Source organism: Pteropus alecto, unplaced genomic scaffold, assembly GCF_000325575.1.
Source record: "Pteropus alecto unplaced genomic scaffold, ASM32557v1 scaffold50, whole genome shotgun sequence".
Classification (NCBI taxonomy): Eukaryota; Metazoa; Chordata; class Mammalia; order Chiroptera; family Pteropodidae; genus Pteropus; species Pteropus alecto.
Window position 1 is genome coordinate 9,619,372 of NW_006431918.1, and position 12,965 is coordinate 9,632,336.

Sequence of the window (12,965 nt, forward strand, 5' to 3'; positions counted from 1 at the left end):
CCATGTTGTTCCTTAATTTATATATGTATATATTTATATATTTATAGACATATATAAATTATATATTATATATATATTTGGGGGTATTTGCTAAGCTTTCTAGATTTCTGGTTGTAGTTTCATTCAGATTTGGAAATTTTCATATATGTTTTCTCATCTGTTCTCTCCTTTCCTTCTGAGACTCCAGCCACACACACATTAAATTACTTAATGCTGTCCCACGGTTATACTCTACCTATTGATTGCTTTTGTGCATTTATCTACACCTACCTCTATTTATTAAGAGCCTTCAGTTTTTAATAAATTATTAGGTTATTGTAACAGTGGGGTTTTGTTTCTTCACTTTGATAGATTTCCTTATCCTATTACTGTTGTTTCATTGTTGTTATTACTAAGATTTACTAGAATGTTACCAAAAATGTGTTCTAGATGAATTTATATTAATTTCATTAAATAGTACACATTATTTTTATTGAACGTTTACTATAATTTACTTAGTAATCTTCAACCAGAGGAGCATGATGGATACCAGGCTGAAGGGAGTGCTTTCGAGCCTGCTCTCTACTGTCCAGTCATCAGGGAGACACCCTCTCTTCTCCGTCTGCATGTTTTCAGTAACCCATGACTCAGTCCTCGGACCCTTCTCTTCCCAGTCTGTGCCTCACTCTCCAGCTGATCTCATCCAGTCTCAAGGCTTAAAATAATGACCACAAGCTGATTACATCTCTAGCCCAGACCTCGCCCTAAATCCAGACTGCGTATCTAACTGCCAGTTTGATACTTCTACTTAGTTACCTCTCAGGCCTCTCAAACTTAACAAGTCCAAGACTGAAGCTAGGATGACTTCCTATAAACCACGTGCTCCTACTGTCTTTCCTCATTTTAATTTATTGGCACTTCCATTTTTCTAATTTCTCAGCCCAAGAATCTTAATGCCTCTTTCACTCCTCTTTTTCTCTGGTCCATTAGCAAATCCTAGCAGCTCTAGCTTCAAAGTGCATCTAGAATCTGACCACTTCTCACCGCTGCCACAGCTACCACACTGACCTAACCCACCATCATCTCTCCCTTAGATTATGGTGGGAACCTGCTCCTGGTCTCCCAGCTTCTGTTGTTAGCTTGCTGCAGTCAACTGGCAACACAGCAGCCAGAGTGATGATCTTTAAATGTAAATCACATCAAGTCATTTCTCTGCTCAAAGTCCTCTTAGCTAGTGGCTTCCCATCTCACTCAGAGTAAAAGTCAAAGTCGAATACGATCCATAAGGCCCTACGTGATCTGACTCACATTAGCTCTTTTTCCTCATTGCCTTTTACTTTCCACTCATTCTTTCTGCCCTTTCACACTTGTCTGTTCTTTAAACATGCCAAGTACTGTCCCCACCCCTGTCCCTACCTCACTGGCTCTTCCCTCTGCCTGGTGTGTTTTCTCTCCAAGATGTCCACACAGGAAGCGCCTTCATTTCCTTCAGACTTTTCTTTAAAAATCACTTCTAGTGAGGCCTCCCCTGTATGTACTCTTTCTAAAATGTCAGTATCCTCCCATATCATCCCACACCTCCCCCTTCCCTTCTTTTTACTCCTAGCATTTATTACTGTGTGGCATTTGTATATTTTACCTAATTACCTTCTCTATTATCTGCCTCCCCCCAATTGAATAAAAGTTAACGTGAGTAGGGATTTTTGTCTGTCTTATGAATTGCTGTATCCCTAGTGTTTCTAATAGTGCCTAGTACCTAGTAGATGCTTTGTAGATTTTTTTTTTTTTTTGGTATAAGTAAATGAATAATAGAGCTAGGCTACAATTTTACATTTTGCCGGTAGATGCTACTCTCTCAGCGTATTCTCACATCTGAATATTTTTGTGCCAGTTTGGTCTGCAGAATGAAATAGTTAAACATTTGAAGTAATTATTGTATAATTTGAAAGTCTTCCCGTTGCAATCACATGTGTAAACGGTGAGCAGGCACAGCAGCTAAAACAGCTGTAACAGGTCCTTTGTTTACATTGGTGCTGTCGTGACATCTGAACGAAGTTTGCCCATCACCGGAGAGGGCTCATGTAGCTATCGAAAAATTTAAACAGTGAAGGAATATAGCTCAACTTTTATGAGAACCTGCTAGAAATAAACAGAGCTATCTTATCTGTAATCTAAAGTCTCCACTGTGTTAAGCTGACCATTCCTGGGACCGTATTATCCATAAATCATGTTTCTCTTCTGCTTTTGTGAAGAAGAGATTTCAAGGAAGGAAAGAGGAAATTTCATATTCTGAGTATACATGTTAGTACTTTATATTAGTATAATAGTGTTTATTTTAACTTTTTTTTTAATTTATTTTTTATTCAGGGCAACACAATTATTTATGTGCTGGAAGAAATGATTGCATCATTGATAAGATTCGACGGAAAAATTGTCCTGCCTGCAGACTTCAGAAATGTCTTCAAGCTGGAATGAATTTAGGAGGTAAGTTTTATGTTTTTAGTTCAATAAAAAGTGTTACTCTATAACACCATTAGGTTGTATGTACTCCTAAAATTTAAGATGAAACTAAAGACAGAGCAAAGATTTCTAAAATCTAATAAGTTCTATATTGATGCTAAAACATTTTAGGAGAGAAGTATTTCTTAACAGGCGTTATGAAGAAAAGTTCTATGGCTATGGTCCTAGTGAAGTTTTCAACCCTGAGTTAGAGAAGTTTTCAAGAATAGGGCACGCAACCAAAACCAAAACAAAAATGACTTTTTATATAACATCGTAGCTAACAGTTTTTATTATCATATCTGTTAACCAGATAGGAATACATTCCTAAGTCGAGGAGTAAACATAATGAAGGAAGGCCTGCATGAGGAAAACTATAAAATGTTATAGGAGCTCACCAAAAAAAGGTGGGAAGCAGTAAAAGACAAACCAATCACAGAAGTACACAATGTCCATAGATGGGAAGATTCAACTTCTTAAGGGTATCAGTTTTCCCCAAATTAATTTAGAACTATAACACAATTCTAATAAAAATACCAGTGGATGATTCTAAGTTCCTAAAGAACAGCCAGCAAAATTTTGGAAAAGAAAAATAATGAGGGCAACTAGCTCTACCAAATAGTAACATATGATACAGCTACAGTAATTAAAATAGTCTATGTGTTTGTTTACCGGTTGTCAGATCAACAGAAAGTCAAGAAATAGATTCAACTAATATGATAATTTTATATATAATAAAGTTGGCATTTCAAATCAGTGGGGAAAGGGTAGATTATTCAACAGAAATTATTGTGACAACTGGGAAGCCATCTGGAAAACAAAAAGTTGAATCCAAACTCTTACGATCCACCAAAATAAATCCTGGGTATTTCAAAGATTTAAACTTTGCAATATAACCACAGAAGTACTAAAAGAAAACATGGATTTTTATAAATACTCTTCAAGTAGAGAAAACCTTTCTAAGTATGGAATAAATGCAGAAGCTGTGAAAAAAAGAATTGAAGACATCACCACTACGTACAAGTCAAGTACTACCGCAAACAGGAGCTCGGCCAGAGAAGCCCCCGCTGGCTAAGAGGGAGGATCTGAAGCCAGAACGCCTGGTTGGAACTCTCGGTCTGCCACTTCCTGACCCTGTAACCTCGGGCAAGCTGCCCTGTTTCCTCGTCTCCTTATCTTCAACTTGCACTGATCAGTGCACTTACCTCTTGGCTGTGAGGATTAAATGAGTCAGTGAACAGTGAAAAGAAAGTGATCACCCAGTGCACCTCAGTGGTGCAGTAGGTGGTGGCGACACACCGCGGTTTCTACGGCACCTTTGCACAGTACCTGAAAGACTACTGCCCCATGTTTTGGTGGTGGTAAAGCTCAGGTGCCCAGAGAAGTTAAGCGACTTGCCCAGAGATGCCACAGCTAGTGGGATGACCAAGGTAGATCTTGGACCTCTGCACTCCGGGTCTGGTGTTTCTAGTACACCACCCTGCTTCCTTCTTCCGATATGGAAACCATCACAGATGTGGTACAAAAGATCACCCCCTGCAGCATGCGAGTGAGGATCAAGAGAGGTTAATAATTTAAAATCTAGACGGCACAAGTGTATGTATGGTCTTTGGTCCAATTTTGTAAAATCCATCATCCATATTTCAGCACACATACATATTAGGAAGGTATTTTTAAAGTATCTGTATATAATTTTATATAACTTTATAAATATTATATATTGACATATAATATATTACCATGTTATATAATTATGCTATCTAAAAAGTTACTATTCGTTAGTATAAAAAATAACAACATAGCTATACTTATAATTCCTACCTCATAAGGTTATTTTAAGGATCAACCGAGTCAATACATAACCTTTAGTAGAGGGTTACTGTGTAGTTCATGTTTTGGGCCAGATGGTTCTTTGTTACACATTATAGGTCTGTACCAAGTAGGTGCCAGTTGTAACACTTGAAAATGTTTCCAAACTTTGCTAAGTGTCCTCTCAGTGGCATAGAGACCTACTGGTTTACAAATAATTGTAAATTAGTGTAAGTTCTATTTCATAGTTAAATATTATTTTCTGCTGGAGTATACATTCCATCAGGGGAGAAATTTTGTTGTTTTAGTGACTAGGACAGTGCCTGGCACAAAGTGGCTGTTCATGAGCTATTTGTTGAATAAATGAATGAGTAACTGGCATTTTTGAGGGCTTACATGTTCTGAGCACACTGCTGAGCCCTTACATGTGTCATCTCTTTTAAGCATCACAGCAACACTGTGTGATACATGCTATTAATCTGTCCCTGTAGGAAGTGAGTTCATGAAGGCAAAAGAGCTGGCCCAAGGCCACAGACCAGGGAGTGGCAGAGCCAAAACACAAATCTCTGTTCCGGGGGCCATGGCCCATACCCCACATCATTGCTGTATGTTACGGGTCCACTGTTTGTATATCGGCATTGAAAACATTGCCCAGATTATCTGTTAATGGCAACTGTGGCACTCAGGTTTTTCACTTGTGTCCACAATGATCTGTATGTAAGTGAGGTCTGGCACAGAACTTGATACAAAATTCACATAATTTGTTGTTGGTTTCTGTATATGCGGAATAGGTTTTGTGGGTTTTAGTAAAAAACATTTTACTAGAGAGAAAGCTTACTTTGAATCTTGAGGCTCTTGAAAGCAGTGAGTCAAAAACAAGCAGAGGGGAAATTAACATTTATGAAAGTAATATTTTCTTTAGGTTCAAGTTATAATTTAACTACTTCTGGTTTGTGGATTAAATAATCTACTAATTATCCAGTTGCAGTACTACTGTACATTGTAATTTTCTTTTTCCATTATCGTTTATTTTGAAGCCTCGCTTTTAGTTTCAATTTGGGCAAAAGAAAATGCAATTTTATTATATTAAAAAAGATAATGGGAAGTTTAACCTTTTAATATGAAGCAATTTTTTAAGTTAAAATGTGAATTAAAACCTTTCGAGACATGTTCCAGTCTCACCCCTGTTTTCCTAGCAAAGCAGGGCTGTCCAGTCTCTTTTTATCTATCCTTCCTCTCTGCAGCCTTTCTTGGGGGGTGAGGCAGAAGGCAATCCAGGGTAATACTTGAAAGACGTTTTCTGCTAGTAAATGATCATGACTCCAGGAACAAAATTAGGCATCGTATTCTAAAGACTTCAGGAATCTAAAATATTTTTTTTTTCTTATCCTGTCAGCTGGTTAGCATGTATTCCTAACCATGCTCCCAAAGTAGGCTCTCCCTTAGAAAGTAGAAGGAAGGGAGAAGAATGAGTAGGTTTGTATTTCTCAGAAAATACAGCCATAAAATGTGCCTCTTCCCTTTTCTCTAGATTTACTCCCTCCCTCCTGACAGAAGTACCATTCCTTTTCTTTAAAATCCTGCTGAGTTTTAGGCTGCATGCAAAGGAAAATATAGCAGGAGATGTGAGAATGTCAACAGAGAAATTGAAAGGAAAATAACAGCTTTTCTGGCCCCAAGCTGGGCCTGCCATTCTTGCTGTAGCCCCTCTGAGTAGACCTAAAAAGTCATTCTACCTACAGAATTCACCGCCTTTGCCCAAGGAAGTAATTGCTTTACTTTTACATGCCAGTGTTCAGAAGAGGATGATCTATACATGTCTTTTAGAAGTTCTTTTAAAATACATAAAACATAGCATTAAAGCTAAGTGGCCCTCAGACCAAGAATGAGTAATGAGTCCTTTGGGGTGTTTCTGGCTTGTCTGCACTTTAACCGTTAGCCGTAGAGTACAGAGGGGATATTAGAGGTTCTTCCAGTTTTACAGATGAGGAACTTGGAATCCAGGATCATATCATTAGAGACTTGAAAAATGGAATGTTTAGTAATCACCTGTCATCACAGTGACAAATGATTACTAAACTTAGCGTGATCACATTATAAGATATATAAATGTCAAATAACTATATTGTGCACCTAAAAATAATATATTGTATATCAACTATACTTAATTTTTTTTACAAAAATTTAAAGAAAGGATTCTAATTCAGTCATCTTTCCTCTTTCCAAACTGTCCCCCACATCTCATTTTTTATTAAATATGCTAAGAAGTCCTCTTAAAGACTCTGAAAGATTGAAATCTTACTTCCTGTAACTTTAAAAATGTAGACTTCACAAGCCACAGGATACTCTTAATTCTGGTTCCAGTTTACCTCCAAAACATATCTGCAGATTTTCTGGATCCCAGCAACCTCCTTTACTCAGCTTAGCAAGAGCCTTAATCGAGTGGCCAGATCATGCCCACCTTTTCCTCTTGGAATGAAATGTGTCATGTGAAAAAAGGGAAGGATGACACAGGAAGCAGTAGCAGCAGCAAACATCATGGTCGCTTTTTGGGAGGTAGAGAGAAGGCAGCTAGGTTAACAGCTGAAGGGACACTTAATGCCAAAATGCCAGGGCTTGTTTAAAGAAACAGATACTCACACGTAACTGGTAAGAACAAAGAGAAGGAAATATTCAAAATAAAACTCATCCACATAATGCAATATTAATCAGCCAATAAAATTATGGCTATTAAAATTCATAACAACATAGAATCTGAGAAAGTAATAATGAAAAATGACTGTGCAAAATTATTTAGGTTACTTATTCTGTGATTACAACTGTATGTGAAAGGATTTACATGAGTCAGAAAACTAGGAAGAAATGTTAAATACCAAAACTGTTTGTGTTAATGAAGTAAGATTATGGATAAGGCTTTTCTTCTCTTTTCTATTTTAGTAGTAATATGAACATGTTTTATAATAAATTTTAAAGAAAACAGAGACCACAATTTTGGACAAAAAAGAAGGGAAACATAAGACTACATAATAGTGCTACTGAGCTGAAGAAGTAAAGGATTAGACATCCAGATAGCCAAAGGGGAGGTTTTCCCTGAACAGAAGGAGGTAAAAAGGAAAAACAACAAAAAAAAACAAAAAACTTAAAGACATCAGTAAGTCTCCTGCTGTGAAATGCTTTTAAAAACTGAAATGGAGAAGTGAGTGAAAAACAAATGACCCAGAGACCAAAAAATGACAGAATCGTGACTGACACACAAAGCCCAGAGAGAGAGAGAGATCTTTTTACTTGAGGAAATTGGCTTTACCTGCCAGCAACTTGCTGCATTGAGTTGGCTTGGTCACCTGCTAAACTCACACGCAGTGGCGGTCTGGTGAGAGAAATTTCAAGATCAATGCCAGTGAGAGAGTAGGTTTAATATCAGAAATCCAATAAGAAAAACAATTTTTATATCTTTAAGGGTCTCCTGAGGCAGGATATGCAGTAGTCTGTAGAAGTTTAGAAAGCCCAAGTGTACCAACTTTTATGAAGAAATACCATTCCTCATTTTTTTTTCTTCTTTTCATTCCTCTTTCTTCTAGACAATAAGAATTTCTTTTATGGGACTTTTGAGGAGTAAAGTGGAGGGGAAAATAACACATTTATAAATTAGTGAAAGTATATTTTTTGAATCTCCATATATAAGTTAAGCCGTATTAATTGTCATAGTAATATAACGTGAATTAAACAACTGGTATTTTTACCCTGCAGATTTCATGGAGGGAAGTTCGGGATTGGTGCCAAAATGAATAGGATTTAAAAATGTACTATATTTCTTCAATTCCAAGGCATTTTTTTTTCCCTTTCAAAGTTTAACTGTTGTGATTATAATTTGCAGTGAATATATACATTTGATTTTTATTTGAGTCCTTTAAAACTCTAATCGAATTGGTGTCTCTTATAACTTGTGACATCTTAGAGCAGAAGCAATACAGGCCTTCTATGCAAAGGTCCATCTCTCCCAAGAATATGCACGTTTGTGGGCATACTCCTTGCGAGCTTAACCAAGAGGCTGCTTCTCTTGGTCTTGTTAAGTATGTATCATGAGGTGCCGGAAACATTCTGCTTGAGTATACAGATGTCCTTTGGTGCTTCCATTTTTCCTTGAACTTTTTCGTTTGTTGTCTGTCCTGGTAGGTTGTCATGCCAGTCTTAGTTCCCAACCTTTTGGGTCCAGGATATCTTGTCATTTGGCCTTTATGGTCTTCAGAGACCTAGAGTCAGAGCTGTCCTTCCTCCTCCTGAGCTGCATCTCAGATACGAGGTTCTCATTGGGCTGGTCCTCCTGCAGCCTTCCATTTCACACAGTCCCTGGCATTTTCTGTAATACACAGTAGTTTTCTGACTCTGGTAGAACAGTGTAAGCTGTGGTTTTGGTTTCAGTCATGGTGCTTCACATTCTCTCAGGTGACCTCAGATGACAGAGTTTTGGTATAAAAATATTGATAATTTCCGTGAGTGTAGAATACTGAGATGACATTTAGAATCAACAGGTTTTCACTTTCTAAAACATTTATTTTTTTAAATTTTTTTAAATGTATTTATTTTTATTATAGTGACATTCGTTAACGAAATCCAGTAAGTTACAGGTGTACAATTCAACAGTGAGGCATATTTATATTATATTGTGTGTTCACCACCCATAGTTAGATTTCTTTCTGTCACCACATATTTGAATGCTTTTTATACCCTCATCTACATCTGGTAAACCACTGGTCTATTGTCCATGTCCATGAGTCTCTATTTGTCCTGTTTGTTGCTTTTAGGTTTATATCCCACGTATAAGTGATATCACGTGGTTTTCGACGTTTTCCATCTGGCTTATTTCGCTTAGCATGATTATCTCTACACAATGGAATATTACTCAGCCATAAGAAGAGATGAAATACTGCCATTTGAGACAACATGCACGGACCTCTAGGACTTTTAGCTTTGATATTTTTTTTCTCTTTTTACCTGCTTATTTCCACCAAGCTCTCTCCTTTCTACCTTGTTGCTTTTACTTATGGTTTTTACTGCATGCTTCTACTTGATATTCCCTCCCTCCCTGCTCTCTCCCTCTCTCTCTCCCCGCTTCCCTCCCTCCCCCTACCCCTCTCTCTCAGCTTCATGGTCAGCTGAGTGTCCTGTATTCAAACTTACGTAGAGAAGGTCTGGGCAGATTGGTTGGTCACTATCCAGAACAGAGCTTCTGATGGGGTTGAGTCCTCTAGAGAATATAGACAAACTGCTTTTGCCTCTGTTGCCCTTACCGCCCCCACTCCCAGCCTCTTGTGGCAGGTTATAGGTCCCCATGGTACAAAGCATGACCTGTGTCAAGAAACATTTTGACCCAGAAACTTTTTGACCCCATTTTTGATAAAGGAGCTATGATTATAACTAGCAATCAGAGTGTAATAGATGCGCCTCCAGTGTAAACTCATAACAATTACAATCATCTGTTAATTGTGGAGCATCCCTTAAATCATAGCAATTTTTTCAACACCCTGATTTTTATTCACATGTTATAAGTTATCCCTATATTTAGAATTTTAAAAAGTGTCAGTTTTTAGTAAACAGATTGACAAAGCAAAACGATAGCTTTTCATCCTTCTTAGAACAAAACTGCTAAGGCTTTATTTTAGAGTTCAAGGCTTTTCGATGTAGCTACTTTGAACCAAACAAAACGCAGAAAGCATAGGTAAAACAAATCTCAAGCTTATTTCTTTAATCACCAGTTAATGGGTAGGGTGGACAGTCTCTTGTAGAATATCTCTCTGTACTTGAGTTGTGTGGAATGAGGGATATGAAGATATTAGGGAAGGAGAAGAATCCACTTATAACCACGAGTCACAGGTTTACCACACTGCGTCAGCTGAGAAACAGGCGATCAATCATTATAGGTGAAGCCTCCTTGCCTTTCTCTAGGACTCACTTGTATCATCTGCCTCAGACTCTGACTTCCCAAAGGTATAATCATGGAATTCATTTACTTTCAATTAACAGGCATGTCCACTAAGGCGTATAACTCTGTCTTTTTCCATTTGAAAATCTCGAGACGAATGATCTGCTGCTTGTTGGCTTTCTGCATAAATACTGTGATTGTGAAGATGGGGAGAGGAAGCTATTTGTGTTACAATAAATCCTCTGTTCTCACCTCTAGAATATACAGAAAACCATTCAGCTAACATTCTAACAGTCCTTCAGTCTTTGGTAGTAAATATGGATGCTATTTAATATCATTAGGGTCTTTTAGATGATGATTTTTCTCAAACAGATAACATACCTTTTAAAAGCTAATCCAATTCTAACATTTAAAAATTTTTTTACTGATTTATCAAATTATAAAATATATACTCATTACAGTGGTTAATAATGAAACATAAAAGTGCTCTTACGTAATGAAGTGGGGGAGTAAAGATAGAAGAGTCAACATGCTTGCTGAGCACTTTATTTATTGATTAAAAAAATGATTTGCATTCTGACAGAGATGCTTTAAAAGCTGAACTGGCAGAGCTAATAAAAATAGTTTCTTCAGAATGTGCTGCTTCATTATTTTGATCTGTCAACAACAATATAAAGGCAGTTGCTAAGTTAGGTCATAAAAACAAGAAAAGAAACTCTAAAATGTAGTTGTTCTATATTCCTCCTTCAGTGTTTTGTACAGTATTTGTTTTGAGAGCATAATAATGTGATGTACATTTAAACAGTCATGAAAATAAGCCATCACTCTTTTGCTATGTAATTCTTTTTTATGCTGAGATTAATCTAATTTGTGTAGAAGGGGATCATAGTGCTTAAAAAGTCCATCCATCAATTCAACAAATACCCACAGCATGCCTCTGAAATTCCAGGTGTTCCTCGTGATGTTCTTGGTGTAGCAATGACAAGGTAGGCAGAGGCTTTGCTTTCAAAAAGCTAATCTTTAAGAATGATGTAATTTATTAATAGCCAGATAAGCATTGGGAATTTAGCAACGGGATATTGAAGGTCACCCTGGTGTTCATGATGGCCCAAATCCCTAGAGTTCTTTCTCTTTGCTTTAGAATGGTACCAGCACCTGGACTTACATCCACTGAAACAACATGATGGCACCCCAGGATGGCTTTCTGTGACTCTGTTCCTTGATATTTGGTTGGTTCTTCCTGGCTGCTTCCTTTGTGCACTGATCCCATTAAATGGCCCTGTGACATCTACTGATGCCTGTGTGGGACTTTGTCTGGAAGGGAGCAGCTCTGTCTTCACGAAGTCCCGCGGAAGGTCCCCAGCTCCTTCCTAACTGCAGATCCCCTTCGTTCTGACTTCAGCATCTCTTAAAATTCTTCACTTGATGCTGGCTCCCTGAACTTGAGCTATGAAAGTCAGCCCTTCACATTCTCAGCCCAAAATGGAATCCAACTTTAAACATTTCTGGCCACCTTAGAGTTCTTAAGTCATTCTTTTCTGAGGAAGACTGAGGCAGCTCTGGTTGAACCCCTTAGCCTGTGTGCCCCGTTCCATCTCTCTTAAAGCTCTTTTAACAGATGCAAGGAAATATCTGTGAAGAAAGACCTGGGACTCGGGGAGCCACTTTCTTGCAGCTGATTTTCTGTTGTCTCCCTTCAGTTCTTAACCCATCCCAGCACATTGCTGTTTCTCCTAGAAACTCTTCAGGACTCATCTTCAGCAACTGCCAGAGAAACTGAGAGACAAACTTTTTTTATCTTTTTTATTACTAGTTTCAAGTATACAGTTCACTGGTTAGATATTTATATAGTTTATAAAACGATTGCTCTTTCTCTCCTCTGGCTCTCCACCTACCCATTACATTAATGCTGACTGCAGTCCCTGTGTCATGCTCCCATCCCCATGACCATCTATCAACTACTAATTTGTACTTTTTTAACCCTTCACCCCTTTCTCCCAGCCCCCCAATCTCCCTCCCCTCTGGCTGTCACCAGGTTGTCCTCTATATCTGAGAGTGAGAGATAAACTTTTATGAACAATTAAAAAAATTTTTTTAATAATCGAAAATTTCTTTCAACATGAAGTTTTCTTAATATAGCGATCTTCAAACCAAGCCATTCTTAATTCTAAAATTAGACTAATTCACCAGTGAATATTCAAAGAGTTTCATCTTTATTTGCTATATAAATGAAAGATATTTCATGGTAATTACTTAGAAACATTTGCATATGTTAATTTGCTCACTTTCTTTTTTTATTTTAAAGCAAAAACTTAAATCCCATAGAGCAAAAACATTTTTCCATTCTGCATATACTCATATTTTTAGATAAATAAAGTTGAGTAAGATTAGAAATTTTAAGCCAAATTCAAAGAATGTAAGAATGATGGGCAGCCTAGAAGCCCTGTGTAATTAAGTGACCCCGTAGGACAGTTCTCAGTTCTCACTACCAAGACTCGGAGTTCTGTCAAGTCTGTTTTAAACACCTACACTCCTACCTTGCTCCAAGAGACTGTCACGCAGTAAGTCTGAACAAAGCGTGGCCATCTTTACTCATAAAACCGCGAGGTTACATCCAGTTCACTAGAGCCGAGGACCACTCTGCGAAGGGTTGCTATAACACTGGCAGCATTTTTCTTAGGATAAGTTTTATTGTTTTTTTTTTTTTTTTAAAGACCGAGGACCACTCTGCGAGGGGTTGCTATAACACTGGCAGCAT

General features: G+C 37.6%; 1 protein-coding gene across 1 annotated transcript in view; it reads left to right on the forward strand.

The window, feature by feature from the left end:
- NR3C2 (nuclear receptor subfamily 3 group C member 2) overlaps positions 1 to 12,965 on the forward strand; it is a 308,616-nt gene that overhangs the window by 217,861 nt on the left and 77,790 nt on the right. The window contains exon 4 of the mRNA XM_006906271.3: positions 2,347 to 2,463. Within this exon, the coding sequence (XP_006906333.1) occupies positions 2,347 to 2,463 (117 nt within the window). The remainder of the gene's footprint in view (positions 1 to 2,346; positions 2,464 to 12,965) is intronic.